The following is an 18,027-nucleotide window of genomic DNA, read 5'->3' as shown; positions in this document are numbered from 1 at the left end:
CGGAAAGCCACACAGCCTAGACCAGTAGAAGATGGAATGATAATATCAGAGGGAGGACCAATTGGATACGACGAAAATTTGATTGGCAAGTGGGACGCCCAAATATGTTTCATCATCAACCTTTAGGGCAGTCTCGTTTTGCCTACGGGTTTCTTGCATTTTAATTTTGTTCTCTAACAGTGCCTGAGCTACAAAAATGTTCATGTGTGTGCCAAAGAAAGACGGGAGCCCATGATGCTCAGTTATGCAAAAACATGGATGAGATTGTAAGAGTAAGATTTTTTTTTATTGGTGTGGATTATAATTGGCCGTGTTGTCTAAATTCATGGCCAAAGACAACATACTAAGGGAGTGACCTTGCTATGAATAAATCCTTAAAAAAATATACTTATCACAACGGCCTATATTTATGATAATATGTACAATATTACAATATTAAATATAATAACGTATTCACAATGCCATTTTTGTCCAATAGCTTTAGTGTTAAGGGAGTAAAAACATAGTTTGAAAATGCTATGAAAACATCCCTAAGAAATAATTAGGCTGATTGAATTGGTCATCATGTATTTGCAATACTCTTTTTGTCAAATAGTTTTAGCTTAGTCCTGTGTTTGAGGAGAAAAAACACATGTACATATGTTATGTGTGATAGGCGTAAATTACAGGGAGATGTGGGGGTTGTAATCCCCCCAATAATCATATCATAAAGATGAATCAAATGAAAAATGTTAACTGTTGTGCAGTGATAAAGTGGTTGGTTTTCTCCATTCAATGTTATTCAATAATTATCTCAGAATAATAGGGATTAAGTACAGTTAAACAGTGGTTTAACTATAATAATAACGAAATAAAGTGCCAGAAAAAAGTAATGGTACAGCTGCTTCCTTTTGTCAAACTAGAATAAAAAGGCTGAGTTTACAGCATGAGCCAGCACCTAACTCAGAAAAATGGCCTGGCTGCTGTTTTTCACGAGTACCTTAGTGGTTATGTAAACAAGGCTGCAGTTAATGTGAGTGTTTGTTTTGAGGCTTTCTAAAGAAAACCTCAACTGGTTTGAGGGGAAACAACCTAAATAACATCTGTGCTGGCCTTTACGAGAAAACTCAGCCATCCACTTTGTGGTTCACAAAAACACACACACACACACACACATATACACACACACACACACACACACACACACACTGAGCATGCACTGCACACATGCAACTCAAGCACAAACATGTATGCAATTAACAGTGGGACTAAAAACTGGTTATCATGTTATCCTTTTAAAGCAAAATAAATGCATACAAATGTACCACAGAATATCTTACTTAGCCACAGGAAAAGGCAATGCATGCTTAGGATTTCTCTGTTAAAGAAGTTAAATGAGTAAGGTAAAGGCTCAGCTCTACATTTTTTCAACAGGGTAAGGAGCATTCGGTCAGTGTGAGCAGATCAACCTCATTATGACAAAACTAGTCTCATGTCATAAATTCACTTGTGAAGCCCCTACAGTACACCTGGGGAAAGATGGCGTATGTATTTGACATGGAAGTGATCATATCACAGCTCTACACAAAACATTAAACAATGTTTGATTTGGTGCCTTAAAAAGTAGGACGAAGGCATGGAGACAAAACAACATCAAGATAGTACGGTAAGGTGAAAGACACAAAAAAGCTATATTTAGAGTGGAACTCTGGTTTTCCTAACCCCCAAATGCATACCCTCCACTCCACCCACTCTTTCCTAAGCTCTGTCTTCTTCTTCTAGACAAGCACTGTAGCTTTGTAAATGGGTTACCCCCATGCATCCACCCACGCATCAGGTACAGTCTGAAAACCTGGGGCATCCTGTTATGACTTCTGGTTTCCTGTTTCCTGTAAAAAATACAGCGCCCCCCTCACACACACAAACACACTCGTGTATTCCACTGCACGTCACACACCAAACAGAGCAGGCCTCGGATCAGCTGCTAACACCCCATTCCAAAAATATTAGTTTGTGTGTTTGTACTTACAATCCTGGCTCAAATATTTTGGAATTCAGTATTCATTTCATACTGCCACTTGGATTCAAGTAACAACACAGTGGCGTGCATTCTTTTTATTCCCAACAAGACTCAATATAATATTTTAGTGTATTTTTGACTGGGTATCACAAAGTGACACATACAGTGGTCAGCGTTCAGCCCTGTGAAAGCTGCAGCAAAGTCATGCTATATGGTGACAAGAACAGCTGTTTCCCCCTGTTCTTCACAACATTTAGTCTGTTTTTATTCCTTGTATACATTTTCTCATTTCACATGCCACAGAGGAAGATGCACAAGTGTCAAGGGACCACTGAAACAGCAATAACAGCAGTGTGTGCTCGGGTGTGAACTGTAGGCCCGTTTGCCAAAAATATATAAAATAACACTGTTTGTGACACACAGCATGCTGCCCCTGCACTCCCCCCCACCAGCCAAGATACCTGAGCATCTCTCTCAACAGGGGTCAGCCACATCACTCTTAATGAGAAGAAATCTTTCTACCTTCCTGTGGTGGCTCTAGCCTGCCATGCTGAATGCTCAGCGACAGCGTGCACGGTTAATTGTCTTGGCACAAGCTCATAGCCCCATTTTCCCCTCTTTTATGCTGCGGCTTCTGTTGGTGCTCAAACAGAATTTTAACATACTCGTTAGTGTCTTTTTCATTCGTGTGATTCTTTTTATTAGTTTTGGGAAGGCGTTGTCATCTTTTTTATATTTGACATGAGTCTAAAAGCAGCCATGTTCACTATTTCTTCTGTTCAATAGCGCCTTTACATTCTACAGACCACTCACTCACTCTTTTTCTTGTTGTTTTGCAAGAAAATGCACAATACCATCCAGTTCTTTTTCCTCATTTTTAGCTCATCATCCCCTCCCCCTTTCTTGCAGATTTGAATTCATTAGCAATCAAAGAGCCACTGACAAACGCCCAATTTTAATTACCCTCTCATTTGCATATTTGTATATTAATGACTGCAGACTTTGCTGTTTTTGTGCTGCAGTAGTCCCCCTCCCATCAACATTCCTCAGACTTAGCCTCCCCACATGCTGCAACACTACGTCTTTTTGAGCTCAAGGCCTCACACTTTGAGCCTGAAGTTGACAGACATTCAAGGGAAGACATTTCATTATCACTCTAGCCATGAGCCAAACAGATGAATCACTGTTCTTGTAATTTAAATGGAGGACTGAAGTATTTCAGCAGGGCTTTAATTCACTGTCCAGGTCTTGCTTTCAGTCAGTATAAGCATGCGTTAACTTGGTTGCAGCAATATATACACAATACACTACACACATAGTACCAAATATATTATATTTTTGTTTGGTAGCATATTTTAGTTAGTAATTGTACCACAAGTCCTCAGTGCATTGCACCTGATATGCCTCCCCCTTCTGGTGAAATGAGTGTAAGACAGTGATATTGTGCCAAATGAAGACATCATGTTCACATGTTACAATACATACCATTTATTGACAATTACGACTTCATAAAGACAAAGCTCTCGATGATTTTACCATAAAAACATTTATATGTTTAAACCGTTAGTTAAAGGAGGTTCCCCAAATAGAACAAAACAAAGGAGCGAAATGCCCTAATCCTGCCATAACAGGATGCACTTCAATGGCAAATCCATGTCCTGTTGTTTACATTACAGCAAATACAAAGAAATAACCATTTGTTTCCACTCAGACTGATCACTGAGTCACGATGCAGCTTGCTCAAGAGCAAACAGTCTCAATACAGAAGGTACTGTCCAGCCTTTGCCCCAGCATAGTTAACCTGAAGCTAATGGTACCAGAACAAGCAGAGGATGCTGAGGAAGTTAACAACCCCAACATACAGGAGGGAGCAGAGGGTGCATTTAAGGTTGTAACTTTTTTTTATATTTGACATGACATGAGGGTCATGCTAAAATGTTTTAAACATTGTACTTCACCTCAAGGCATCTCAAAATTTGCAGAAATAAGTCACGTCAACAAATGCTAAAAACGTCCTAGACTCAAATCATCTCTTCTAACACAGACACACCCGACTTGTTTAGTAAAATAAAGGTATTCTTACATTTCTCAATGTGTTTGCATAACACATATAAAAACAAATTCATATATGTATCTGCCTGTACACATGTACTGATGCTTAACCATGACTGTAATAACTGGGATTGACACACTCGTGCTGTAAACCTCAGCAACACTTCTGAGAAATTCAGACAAACTGAAAAGCAGAATTAAAAGACACATTAGAAAATTACACAGCTATTACATGCATTTTCATTTTCTGTTGAGGGATATGTTTTCCAGTTTTCATACAGTATGTTCAGTCTGTATGACTGCAGGATGGTGGGTGAGGCTGAACAAAATAGTACGGCAGTACTGAACACTTGGCATGGTTGTAATAACGGTGACAAATTCAAATGCAAAGGCTAACATTTCATAGTAGGATTCCAATCTAGCAGCTATAAGTTTGTTAGTCTCCAAATAAGAAATTTAATGGCCCAAAATCCTGAATTGAACTTAACACAAATTAGCAATGACCATGTTCTCTATGTTGTCACTAACATTCAGATAAATTATGTTGTAGGAGAGAACATTTTTATGGATAACAGAATCCCTGTGTACCGACTTTCCACAAAAGGTATCTTTCCTAGCATGTGATCAACTGGCTTACATGTCAGTAGAGTTCATTTGATATATGGAGACTTCAGAGGTTCACCTGAGGGAGGGATGTGGCAAACAAGGTGTGTGTGTGGATGTAAGGTTCTAGGCAGCAGCTTCTCCATGTTGTTGCATGTGCATACTGTGTGCGTGAGTGTGTTGAGAGTGTGTGTTCAGTCTGCAGTGCGCGTGGGAGTTCCAGGTTGGTTCATCCCCATGGTTTTACAAAGCCAGCCAGCGAAGTCTACCTCCTCCGCCTCAGACCGCTTGATAAACGTATGGTTCTGCAACAAAACAAACACAGTCACATACAAATAAGATACAGGACATTAAAAACTCAATCATAAAGGAACAGAGTTTTCTGCTGCTGACTCTGACTTTACAGTGTGAACGAATGTAACACTTTCCTTCACAAAATGTAACTGAGTTTAGCCCCAGTGCCGATTTGGCTGAGGTTTTTCTACAAAAACTATTTTTTGTGATCTAGCCCTTCAACCTGTCAGATATTGCACATGTCCCCAGTGCCAGTCCCAAAGTCTAACTGAGGACACTCACCATCAACATTTTCAAGTCAGCCCTGTCTGCTGGATTTTTGATGAGACTGAAAATAACAGAAGAGAGGGGAATCTTTCAGAGAGAGCTTTTCATCCATCAAGTTGGTCACAAAACATTGGTTTACATGTTTGTGTTTACTTCTGAAAGCCAAGTACACACTCAAAAAAGATGTGTATGTGAAAAGGACAACTGAGCAATGTTTTCAGACTAAAATCTTGTCTCACCACTTTGTCACAAAGTCCTGGAAATCAGAGGTGAAGACGCCATGTGGTAATTTGGGAGGGGGCTGAAATACAGAAGAAAGTTGAAGTAACATCTGATCACATCACCATCAGCAGAGAAGGACACCTTCCTGATTTGCAAGGATGACGGTAAATAGTTTATGGAATCAGAGCGCAATTTCTGTTGTTCTTTGGACAACTTCTTAGATTCTTACCTCATTTACTATGTAGTCTAGTAGTTCAAAGATGGCCATTGCAGGACCATGACCTGGAAAAGGAGAAAAGGTAAATGTGTTTCATATTCAACATTTCAAGCAAGACTGTTATGTAAAAACACACCAATTTTATCAGCCTAAATTACACTGAAGAGCTGCAACAGACTCCTGATTACCACATTGATTTGAGCACATGGGAGATTAATCTTATTTCGCCATAAATTAGATTGCAATAGCAGGTATATAGTTTTCTACCAACAGGAACTGATTAGTCAAAACATAACAGCAGCCAGTGAGAAATTAGAGGAAACTTGACTCACAAACAATAAACTCTCCCTTTTGGCATTCAGCAATAACTTTCTGACCAGGTTGGTATACCTTAGTGTGCAATTTACTTACATCAGATTGCATTATTTCTCACGCTGCTACCTAAAGCTGCCTGAATGCAAAGGTACCAATAGCAGTTTAAAATAGCCATCTAACAAAATTGTGTGCGTTGCTCACCGCTGACAGGTCTCCCCGGTGGTCTGGGTCTGGGTGAAGTGCTGTGCGTCTCTCTCTCACTACCATCCAAGATGTGACGTCCAAATATGGCCTCCAGTTCTTTAGCATCTGGAGGAGGGATGGGGAAGCGTCCGATTGACAGCTCTACAAGGGACAACCCCATACTCCACACATCTGACTGCACAGAATAGTGGGTTCCCTGCAATCTCTCAGGCTACACAGCAAACATAAACAACACACAACAATTAACATTATATCAACAAATATAAGGAACTGTTGCACACTGCTCAAGCATTAAATAATATGAATTCAAATGGCTAATGACAGTGCTCTGGTGTTACATTTGTTGTTTGTGGATTAGGCCATTTATAAAAGTTCACATTAGAAAATATTATTATATATCACTTATCTTGACAGTTCATGCACTATTACTTATACCGTACTAGTATCATCAACCGGTAAACCTACTTTGTACTTCACACTTATTTTATACTTATACCCACTTGGTACTTAATTTATCTTGATTGTATTATATTTTGATTTGCTTAGAACCTCTATTCCTGTGTGCACTGACGTGATAGTGAGCTGCTGTAACAAAGGAGTTTCCCCTCTGGGATCAATAATGTATTTCTGATTCGGATATGGTTGAAGTCAGGTTAATAATATTTGAATGAAGGTTAGTGGTCTACACAATACGATGAAGGATGGGAACGTTTCATTTGAATAGCCACAACAAACAAGTCAAGTCAGACACAAAGGCAACAGATCAGAGTGATGTGGAGGATAAATCAGAGAGGACCAACATACCGACATATAGGATCTTGTTCCAACAAAGGAATTGGCCATAGAGTCTATGAGCTGCCCGCTTACACCAAAGTCACACAACTTGATCTCCCCACGCGAGTTCACCAGTATGTTTGAAGGCTTCACATCTGGGGGTAAAAAGGATATATTCTAAAACTTTACCTGACTGGACATCTATAACAATATGCAGTCAACAGGGACTATCTTGACCCAACCATTGTACTGACTACAGCCCTAATATTAACATGAAGGTTAACAACAGATTTGTATTATCTTTGGCATGTGACCACATGTGTGAACAGGTTAATACATGTTTTGACAAGATACAAGAATCAGTAATTAACTCCATGAAAAAAATGAGTACCTCTATGCATGATTTGGTGTTTTTCTCTTAAGTAGGCAAGGCCTCTCAAAACCTGTTTCAAAAAGGGCAGAAATTACACAACTCAATAATCGTAAATAACCTTAATGTGAAAACAACAGTTAGAAACAAGCATGAAACCCGTTTAGGCCCATGGCATGTGTGTGTATGTGTATGTATTAAGTCTACAGTTTATTTTGAGCTCAATACAGTAAACTGAAAGCTGAGTGATATGACAAGATCTTGATTTTTCAAGCCATGATGAAATAGTTTTATCTAAACTGAACAATTTAAACTAACCATTGTTTCATTAATGTTAATAATGTAATACAACAAAATATTACAATAAAAAAAAAAGAAAAGAAAAAAAAGACAACCATACACTTACAGCAATGCTGACTTTGCCCAGAATCTCTTCAGGGATCCTCTTTGCTTCTTTCAGCACCTGGTCCAGAGAGCCACCATCCTGCACAATAAAGTGAGACAACAAAGAATACGTCAGGTCATAATACAGATTGTGATAAGCACATCCTGTCTACAACGGCATTTCAAAAGGATCACATCTTTCCCACTATTGTAATGTGCACCGGTACATCTAATAAATAAGTACAGTGGTTCTTAATTTGTGGAACATATACATTTTTCAAGAAAATGTCCGTCACAGTACTGTGTGGTTTCATGTCATGATTATCACAATGAATTTGCTTCACATTTTCACATAAAATCACACGCCAGGCAATTTAAAATTTAATTATTGATTTCATTAAAATTCTCAATTAAAATTAAATCATTTGGCAGATGCTTTTGTCCAAAGCGATGTACAAATGTAGTACAATCCAAGCCACAGTAGAACAAGGATTATGAGAATTTAAGATTAGCATTGTTTATGCAACTGATCAGCAACTGTTTATGGATTGCTGTTTAACAATAATCTTCTGTACTTTTTGCTAAAAACCAAACTAAACATGGTACTGATACACGTACATATAGAAAGGCCATGGAGGATCTTGTATTTTTTTTCTTGATTCAATGTCACGATCCTTGAAATAGGCAAAAAAGGAGACAAGGACCCTAACTAAGTTAAAGGCTCTCTGTAACTGACCTTCAGCATGTGTATCGAAGATAAAAATAAGCAAAGGCAAAAGAAGATCATCTCCCTGTGGGGATAAATTGATCAATACAGGAATACCCTTAATACTTTAACTGGCCTCCCACACACACACAGTCAACCCCATCCAATTATCTCACCATGTGTTCCATGCAGATGCTGATCTCTCCATCGCTATAAAATGCTCCATAGAAACCCACAATGTAGGGAGAGTTACACTCATGCAGCACCTGAAGCTCTCGGATGATCTGGTTTCTGATAGCAGGTTTAATTTCAAGATGAATGAGCTGAAAAGAAAAGAAAATTGTTATATTGAATGTGTTTTATGGTATGACCACTTGGTACGAGATCAACAACATTTGTACAGCAACAGAAATGACAGTTTGATGATATTCACATCATGAAAGTAATAGTGTATTTGAAGTTCACCTTTCTGGCCATGATTATTCCTGAAGGTTTGTGGCATTCCTTATTGACGACTCCTCCATTGCCTGCACCCAGCTCACAGATACGATGGAAATCATCGTCTCTCATCTCGCCCACCTTGGCCTTCTGGGTAAGGAAAGCTTCTAACCTTTTCTTCTGCTGTTCATCCAGGTCCAACTCTGCCAATATTTTTTTAAGTGCTTCTAAATTGGCCCTGAGAAAATTGATACAGAACAGGAATAGAGATGACTGACATATTGACTGTTTATACATTATATGAGGATATTAATGTGGTTTGTAGAACTTACTCAGATGCAACATCAGTGTTGGTGGAGGTGGATAGCCCATCGCCAGTAGGAGCAATGTTTAAGGGCACTGGTCTCTTTTTAGGAGCCATGCTTACTACAAACTGGGTGACACTTTTCTCCGGGCTAAAAATGATAATTTACTAAGCTTAACCGTCTCCACGTAGAAGTTTCTGACTGGGAAATGACTAATAAGGTAAAGTAATGTTTTTGTGATCAGCATAAAGTTTTAATTCCTGTGCAAAAGTGGAGGTTAACTAGCAAACAGGTAATATCTTGTAAATGCTATCTGGACCAACGATCGATGAACTTTACGTTTCCTGTCAGTTATTAGGTGGGGCAGTTAACCTAGGTAAATGTGACCTAACTTAAGTATCGGGTTCAACCCTTTACACGGGTTTGGCCCCAGACTCCGCTTAAATGATCCTTCTCTGACTCACAAAACTGCAAATGATTGAAAAAAGAGTTGGGCAGTATGACGCTAACGTTAGCTAGCTAGTTGGCTAACGTTAAATTAACGTTGGCTACGTTAAGTTAACGTTAGCTAGATGAGTTGTTTTAGCTAACGTAAATGATAAGACGTGGTACTTTAACTGGTTAGCCCGATAACTAGTATTATGGCCACTGCACTAACGTGAAGGAGTTAAGTGAATTTTAAATTAATCTACGCTGAACTAGCTACAACGTAACGGCAAACAGAATATTTTCAAAACCACAGCCATCACTAGCAGCACTTCACGTTAGCTAGCTAGCTAACTTCATATGTTAGCTGTTGCGTGACAGTACCACTGTTGCATGATAGTACCACATTTAACGCTAGCTGATAGCAAGCGATTGTTACAAAGCGCTTCCAGTGCGGTTCCCCAACCAGTTATTTAAGTGAAAAACACCAGCCTAATGGGGCTGCAGTGTCGGCTAGTTTATCCTTGCCCCGTCTTTCCGCTGGCAGGTGTGTAGTTGCTGCAGACAGACAGCAGCATTGACGGGGGCGCGGCGCAGTACAGGGGCCCAGCAGCACCCGCACCATGGATGTATAATACTGTAACAGTGAAGTCAATCTCGCGATACTTCAGATGTTGACAGTCAGCTGTGTAACAGTAAAGACCATGACATGTAAACGGGGTTATGTAATGACCCAACTCACATATACGTTATTTAATTTTTTTTTTTTAATTTCCAAGCAATTATTATGTCATCTTTGCAATATTTGCTGTTGGGCCCCTACTGACACTCCCCACCCTCACCTACTGCTCGTTTTGCTTTGTGTATGTACCCTGTCTCATCCAACTTCCAATCAGGGACAGTGCACACATTCATGGCATTGTTCAACCAGTGCTGCTTTGTTAGTATAATAATTACCGTCTCCAGGTCCATTAGTTTGGGGTAATTTTACTAAACAACACTTTTAAAGAATATGCACCATGTGAGCACAATATTAACTAAAATAATAAAGGTCTTTCAACTACATTTTGACACAGGACCCTTGTATGACACAGGATCACAGGATCATAATCCAGGATGTTATGAACTTTAGTTTGCAAATCCCCTAATAAATTTGGAATGAATCAAATGACCAAAACCAATTGACATGCAACCCCGGGGAAGTTACCTGCTTTGACCAGCTGGTAATCTAACTGTGGACGTACACCAACAGTGGTACAAGAAGTAGGTGCTCTGGTCCCCTGGTTTATAAAATAATCTTTGTAGATTGTGTGTGTGCCCTCTCCAGCTGGGCCAACAGAATGGCCACCCTCTTTCATCCCACTAGTGACTGCATTGAGTAAAAGACTAATTAAAATGACATTTTTTAATTTTAAGTCCATGATCATCATGTTTTACATCAAAACATATAGGCTTACAATCCTCAAACTGCCCATTATTTAACCCATTTTAAATGTCATTCAAGCCATTATCATATAGTTGTTACATGTGTATACACTGGACAAAATTGTGAAATTTAACTGTCCTTTAACTTTATAAATGGTGATATGTGGCGCAATTTATTTTCATTCAAGTAAGTGCAGCAGTGCATGGAATTGTTAAAATGCCCCCTTTTACAATGTTAACAAATCCTTTAAATAATCCTGGATTAGCCCCAAAACATTTTCCATGACCTAACCTTTCACCAAAAAAGGTTTTTCATATATCCTGCTAACAAACAAAGAAACAATAAACAGGACCAAAGACTTTACAATACAATAATAACAATAAGTCAGATTTTTCATCAACAAACTATAGTGGTTGGAGAAAACAGAACTCAGCTAACACTCTTTATGTATAAAACACTGTGTATAGACTGTGTATTTGTTTTATAGGCTTTTGTCTATGATCGCTCAACTCTTGCTGTGTGATTTTCTTTCAGCAGAGGGCGCTCTTGCTCGTTTCTTTACAGCCTTCAGTTGCATCTGACTGGGCTGTAACACTTTCCTTTAGACAGCAGCAGCTTTACGATACAAAGAGAAACAGAGACAGAGAAGAACTGTTGAAATGCACATTATCACAAACAAAGTGATACAGCTGTCATTCAGTTTGCTCTAAAACATTTTTGCTCCTTTGTGTTTACAGATTTCTGAAAATGCTAAATATTTAATTGTCTCAGTTTAATAGAATTGCTGTCGAATATTTAGAAGATTAGTAGTGATCTTTATCTCTGTTAATCATTATTCACACATTCACATACACAGTGGCATACCCTCTGGTGGGTTTGGCCTGGCTGATAAGGTCAGGAAGCTTGCTGTTTCTGGTGTCTGGCAGCAGCATGCTAACAACAGCAGCCATGATGCTGATTGTGCCAAAAAATAATGTATGGCAGGATCTTGCTGTACACACCTGCATACAGAGTAAAAGGCACTTGAAGTAGAATTGTCACTGATCTGTTTATTTCCATGGGTTGCAATCATAGGCCCTTTTCACAGAAGACATTTTGACATGTCACAGTAGCAAAAGTTCAGGTGTAAATAATACACCGAAATGAAGCAGTTGAGGTAGACATTTCCATTCAGATTACTAGTATTGAGAGAGAGACACCATAGAAGACCATGGCGACAGGTATCCTTATTTGCAAGGCCTCCATTTAATAATTAATTTAATATAATTATATATATATATATATATTAAATATATTAATCAGAGTAATTCATTTTTATTTGTCAAAAATTACTATATATTTACAAAAGAACATAAGGGAATTACACATTACCATATGAAAACTTCTAGAATTGTAATATTCCTCATGTTAGGGGTGCAGATCCACATAAGTGTATGTCTGCTCTTCTTTACCTTTCTTTTGCTGAATTAGACATACATGAAAAGAAACAGAACAGTCACATTGCATACAGTGTAATGTCTGCATGACAAAAGTACCACCAGGTTTCCACAGTTTGGACCATATTTTATGCTGGAGCACAACAGCTTCCACAGCACGAGGAGTAAAAATGGAATAAATACCATTAGCTCCAAGCACTCCCCTGCCCTGAATATGACCTCAGGGGCAGAGACTCTGTTCCTTTTGGCAGCGTTGCGTATGACAAGCTCAGCCTCCTCCACCCGACCTTTCTGCAAAAGCCAATGTGGAGACTCAGGAATCACCCTGAACAGAAAGAGAGAGACAGAAGTTCATTAAATATTTGAAAAAAATGCATTTTACAACACAGACATTGCACACCAGTGAAGGTTGATCTTTAAGCCATTTAAAAAAAAAAAAATCAAAGCTTCACAGGGATGTATTTGGTAATGCATGGAATATCATTTCATACAATCAGAAATCAAAACATGTAAAGGTCACAGAGAATATATAGTATGCACACAGTGTTATGATTGAGATCAGTATCTGGTTTGGAGCTGCACCATAAAAACTCAAGACAGACAGGTTTACTGCACATTTAAAGCAGTGTCTGAGTGCATAAAGATAGATACTCATCCACAACAAGAACTGGTCTACACCAGCTCAGTCTCTATGTCATAGTGCAGACACAGAGGTGCATTCCTTTGGCTTATTATCAAGCTCTGACAGCCTGCAAACAATTTTGTTTGCATATTTGCATCTACAGTTGAGTGAAAACACAGGCTATCTAGGACACATTTCACCCAAATGTTGACTTGTGTAGAAATTATTTGACTGAACTGAACAGTCTTATCACCTTTGAACTGATTATGACTAAACTTTGGTTTTGATTAGTTGATGATCTAGCTAGTTTCATGTGTTTGCAAAAAGTGGTGAAGGCGGGCCATTATATTATTTCATTTAATTTTTGTGTTTGTATATGTCCTGGGTTGAGTCTGTATTTCTTTGTTTTGTTTTTCTTTTTTTGTGTATATTTGGACAAGTGTGTTATGTGTATGTTGTTTTATGATGAATCAGATCAACATAATAGAATCTGATTAAGCCATCATTTCCTAAGACAATCAAATAAAGTTACAAACCAGATACAATCCTTGGCATCTTGCCCACTCAGTTATATATTGTGAGACACAGCACAATTAAAAACAGTAAACTGTGAATTTAAATAGAGGGCACGTGCACAAAAAGACACACATGGGGCATGGGACAGACCACTGATCAATAACATAGCACCAGCCAATGACTTACCACCACGTTAGAATAAATAGGAAGCAACATCCTCCAGCCTCGTATGAAGTAGGCAAAGAGCAGCAAAAAGGCGTAACCGATGCCAAAACCTAGACTGTGGCCCAGCAGATTGTAGCTCACCCTGGCTGACTGGCTCAGAATCTCAGAACCTGACCAAGAAGAGGGTCAGGAGCATGGCATTAAGAAGAGAGAGAACATGAAAGTGTATTAACTGAACACAGAAAATTGTGAAAACTGTCTGCAGCCATATTGAATTAATTGCTTCCTTCAACAGCCTGAGCACAATTCATTGACTTTGTACAGCTTGCCTGAGGGGAAAACACGCCACTGCCACACTGCTAGAAGTAAGCTACACTTTGTCACAGGAAAATACCAGAGAATAGATAGATAGATAAGCACTGCTTTGAGACTGATAGAGGTGCATGTACTGTCTCACCCAGAACGAGTGATGCAATGTAATTGGATATCTGGCCAAATCCTCTCGGACAGTTGAGGATACAGAACATGACCCAACTGATGGAGCTGGCCTGGATCAAGGCAGTGACTGTTTGTAAGATCATGGTGAAAAAAACCCACCTGCTTTCTGCCAAACATGAAATTAACAGAGCACGTGCCATCTGTGAGTAAACATCATCACACTGAGCATTTTACTTTTATTATGTGATAAGCTTCTTGTCTTTCTCTCATTTTTTAAAAAACTTTTTCATCATATATCATAATAATTGGATATCTTTGGGTTTTAGACCGTTGGACAAATGCAAACTGAACATATTACAGTGGGCTCTGAGAAACTGTGAATGACTTTTCACTATTTCTCAAAATTTCACAGCCAAAATTATTAATCAATTAACTGAGAAAATAATCTGCAAATTAATCGATAAAGGAAATAATCATTAGTTGAAGCCCTTATTATAATTAGATACTGTAGAAACTGTTTTAAACATACCATAAAGTAATCTGATATATAAAAATGTAATCAGCTTCAAACTATAAGCAAAATCAAACATATTTAATTTTGATATAAAGTTTTGGAAATTTTAAGACAGTTTAACACCATCTACAGAATAAAAGTAATCTTACCTGAGACAATAAAAAAGTGTTTTATTCTAAAATTAGATAAAATTGCCTTTAGAAGTTCAATTTGGAGATGCTGCAGTTAACATTCATGTTTATAGTGTTTTCATTCAACTGTGAAGACTTTGTTTTGGTCTCTTGCGATTCCTCTCAGCACCATTTACTGCAGCATTTGATTTTGGATCATCTCTTCCTGTTGATCATATGCCACGCCCATGTGAGGGAGCTTAGCAAGATTGAGAGTTGTCTGTGTAAAGTAATGTTGGATGTGATTCCTCTTCCCAGTAATGTCTCATTTCATGCATTATCATATATGTCTAAACTTGAATATTGTTTGGTTTTTAATTAACCACACATGTTGATGTTAATGGGTGTGATATGCATTTTAAGACAATTCAAGTTCTTTTACATCCTGGGTCTTACTTTTGAATTGAATAGAAAGCTGTTGTGGACAGGTTTGAGGTTAGGGCTGAACGACCTGCAGCTCAACATCATTAAGGGTTTAATGGCGGACTTTAGTAGTCTCTGTGTGTAATCTCATGCAGCAGATGTTCTATCATTCAGTGGCCGAATATATCAACCTTCAAAACATGCCATAAAATGATATTAACTAATCTTTGATAATCCAACTTTTGAGAACAATTTTATATATATATAATTGTTCTATAGTCGAGTCGAGGGTGCAACACAACACTCTATGGTATTTATGAGCATCAAATCCTGATTGTGCTGTCTGTCATGTAACCACTGAGAGACATCTTCCAACGGATAGATAACTCACTTTAAAGCACTTTTATTCCTCTAGCTCATCCTGAAAGAGCAGCTATAAGTGTTCCAGTTTCAGTGTGTCTGTGTTTTATTCATTTATTTTTTGATTTTTATTTCATATTTGTACTTTTCTTTACATGTTTTTTCCCCTCTTGCTCATGCACGACTCTTTTTTGTTAGTTGTCTTTTTTGTCATGAATTATTTACTGATCTGTCCATGTAAGGCAAATTATTATTATTATTATTATTATTATTATTAATAATAATAATAATAATAATAATAATAATATTCCGTCACAACAGCAGGACTTACTGGTCTGAGAGGTGACCACTAATAAGGGATCCCATCAGGCCTCCTGCAAAGAACAAGGAGGTGGAAAAAGGGACCTTCCAAGCATTGTCACACACCAGATCCCACTGTAACTGTAAAGGAGAGAAAATAATCAGTAAGACAAATTTCAGATAAATCTGAGTTTAAAGTGAAATCTACTCTAAACTAAAGTAACAAAAGTGTAACAAAGAGTTTCTGCTAGGAGCTTGGGCTGTCAGAAAGCCAAAGCAGAGATTAAGATATGTAGTAATCTTTTTTATCATGTTTTTAACAACTGATAACATATATATGAACAAAGCCTATAAATCCAATTATTTTATGGTTCATAATTATCATTCTGCAAATGCAGGCTATACCTCAGACACAATAGTGGCGGTGTATCTCTCAGACCCATCCATCCAGACACTGCTCTGTGTCTCCGTCCAGTTTCCGGAACAGCTGTCAGGCCCGGTCCATCTGCTCAGTGGAAGAGAGCCTCCACATCTGTGCCTTTGGAGTTGATCGATACATTGGTGTATCTGAAACGAAAACAACTATCACTCCCATGCACCCACATGAGATTGGGCTTAAAGTGAGCAGAACAATTATTAGAATTTGAAAGTGGCCGTAGTCGCCCAGAAAAGATGTCATTTTATCGAAGTCTTTCATTTTTCCACCCGACATGACTGCAAAAACCTGGTGGTGCTTATCACCAGAGGGTTTACACAGTCGTCAGGATTTTCTCTTTTGCCACACCAAGGACATCAGATCACGAGCCCTGATTGACTGGTCAGTAGGTTGTCCTGAGAAGGTTTCATAGATAGGTGTTTAGCGCTTGGTACACAATAAAATAGATCTTCCATGAGATCAGCTGGGTTGAAGTGGCAGAGAAGAAATCCTGAGCTAAAATTAAGCTCCCAACATTAACCCAGCTCGTTTGACAGGTTACAAGTGGTTCACCCCTGACTCCTGGCTCCTGACTGAGGCTACTGCTGTTTACTGTAGCTTATAGGCTATAATTATGCAATTAAAGAGCCTATAAGCCAGGGCACTAGTCACAGGGCAATGACAATAAACCGGCCGACTGGAGTACAGAGTCTTCAGTCAGTGTGTGTGTGTGTGTGTGCCTTGTAGAGAAACAGCATTCACCAATGAGATTCTTTCTGTCTACTCCATCCAGTGATGAAAACCATGAGATGAGGTTGAGAGCCTTTAAAAAGCCAGTAAGTGGATCTTGAGTTAAGATTATTTGGTCAAATGTCCAATGATGACTGTAAATATACATATAACTGAGGCTGCGGATACATCAGAGGAAATGCACAGATAGTGAGAAACTCTGTACAGGTACTAATGTGTCTCCACCAATGTTGGCAATCCACTCAATAACTCATAATTTTCCTTGGAAGTGCAGTTTGTTTGCAAGGTAAAACAGGCAGAAGACATAACACGGAAGTCATAACATAAACAGAGAGGAAAAAATCTGTGAGAATAAATTGATAAATACAATTTTATTTGGGATAGTAGCACCAACAGTAAAGTAGTAGTAGTACAACCACCACAAGATGGTGCAACATAGCACGAAATAATCAGTGATGTGCTGGTAGGAAAGGTAACGCTTCTGCCCAGATATATGTTTATATTCAAAAGCAGTGTTCAGAAACTTTACTAAATACTAATATTATTATCCTTATTATTACTAATATAAAAATACTCCACAAGTAAAAGTCCTGTATTCAAAATACTACTTAAAATGTACTTCAAGTATCAACAGTAAAAGTACTCGTTCTGCTGAAAACTGGCTTCTGTGAATGATATATTAATACATACAACATTCTTAGATTAATACTGATGCATCAATGCGTAAGCAGCACTTTACTGTTGTAGCTGGTCGAGGTGGAGCTACTTTTAACATACAGTTAGGTAGTTTAGTTCAGTGGTTCTCAACCTTTTTAATTTAAAATCTTAATCTGTAAAGTAACAACTATAGCTGTCAGATAAATATAGTGGAGTGAAATACAATATTTCTCTCTGAAGTATGATGTAGTGAAGTGTAAAGTGTAAAGTAGCATAAAATGGGAACACTCGAGTAAAGTACAAGCACTTAAATACAGTA

At 38.3% G+C, this 18,027-nt stretch overlaps 1 protein-coding gene and 1 pseudogene across 1 annotated transcript; both read right to left on the bottom strand.

Annotated features, from left to right (window-relative positions):
* Positions 1-3,471: 3,471 nt before the first annotated feature.
* Positions 3,472-10,212, bottom strand: map2k2b (mitogen-activated protein kinase kinase 2b). Its single transcript, XM_044218251.1, has 11 exons — positions 9,178-10,212; positions 8,873-9,083; positions 8,584-8,730; positions 7,724-7,801; positions 7,339-7,390; positions 6,978-7,102; positions 6,171-6,384; positions 5,667-5,719; positions 5,455-5,516; positions 5,231-5,276; positions 3,472-4,959 (listed from the first exon to the last, which is right to left on the bottom strand). Exons 1-11 carry the CDS (start codon positions 9,264-9,266, stop codon positions 4,849-4,851), a joined length of 1,188 nt encoding a protein of 395 aa, XP_044074186.1. The 5' UTR covers positions 9,267-10,212; the 3' UTR covers positions 3,472-4,848.
* A 237-nt stretch (positions 10,213-10,449) lies between these two features.
* On the bottom strand, positions 10,450-17,822 carry LOC122886688 (annotated as a pseudogene).
* Between the last annotated feature and the right edge of the window lie 205 nt (positions 17,823-18,027).

The sequence above is a fragment of the Siniperca chuatsi genome, linkage group LG13, assembly GCF_020085105.1.
Source record: "Siniperca chuatsi isolate FFG_IHB_CAS linkage group LG13, ASM2008510v1, whole genome shotgun sequence".
Taxonomy (NCBI): Eukaryota; Metazoa; Chordata; class Actinopteri; order Centrarchiformes; family Sinipercidae; genus Siniperca; species Siniperca chuatsi.
Note: the sequence above shows the minus strand (reverse complement) of the source record. Positions and strands in the feature narration are given on the sequence as shown.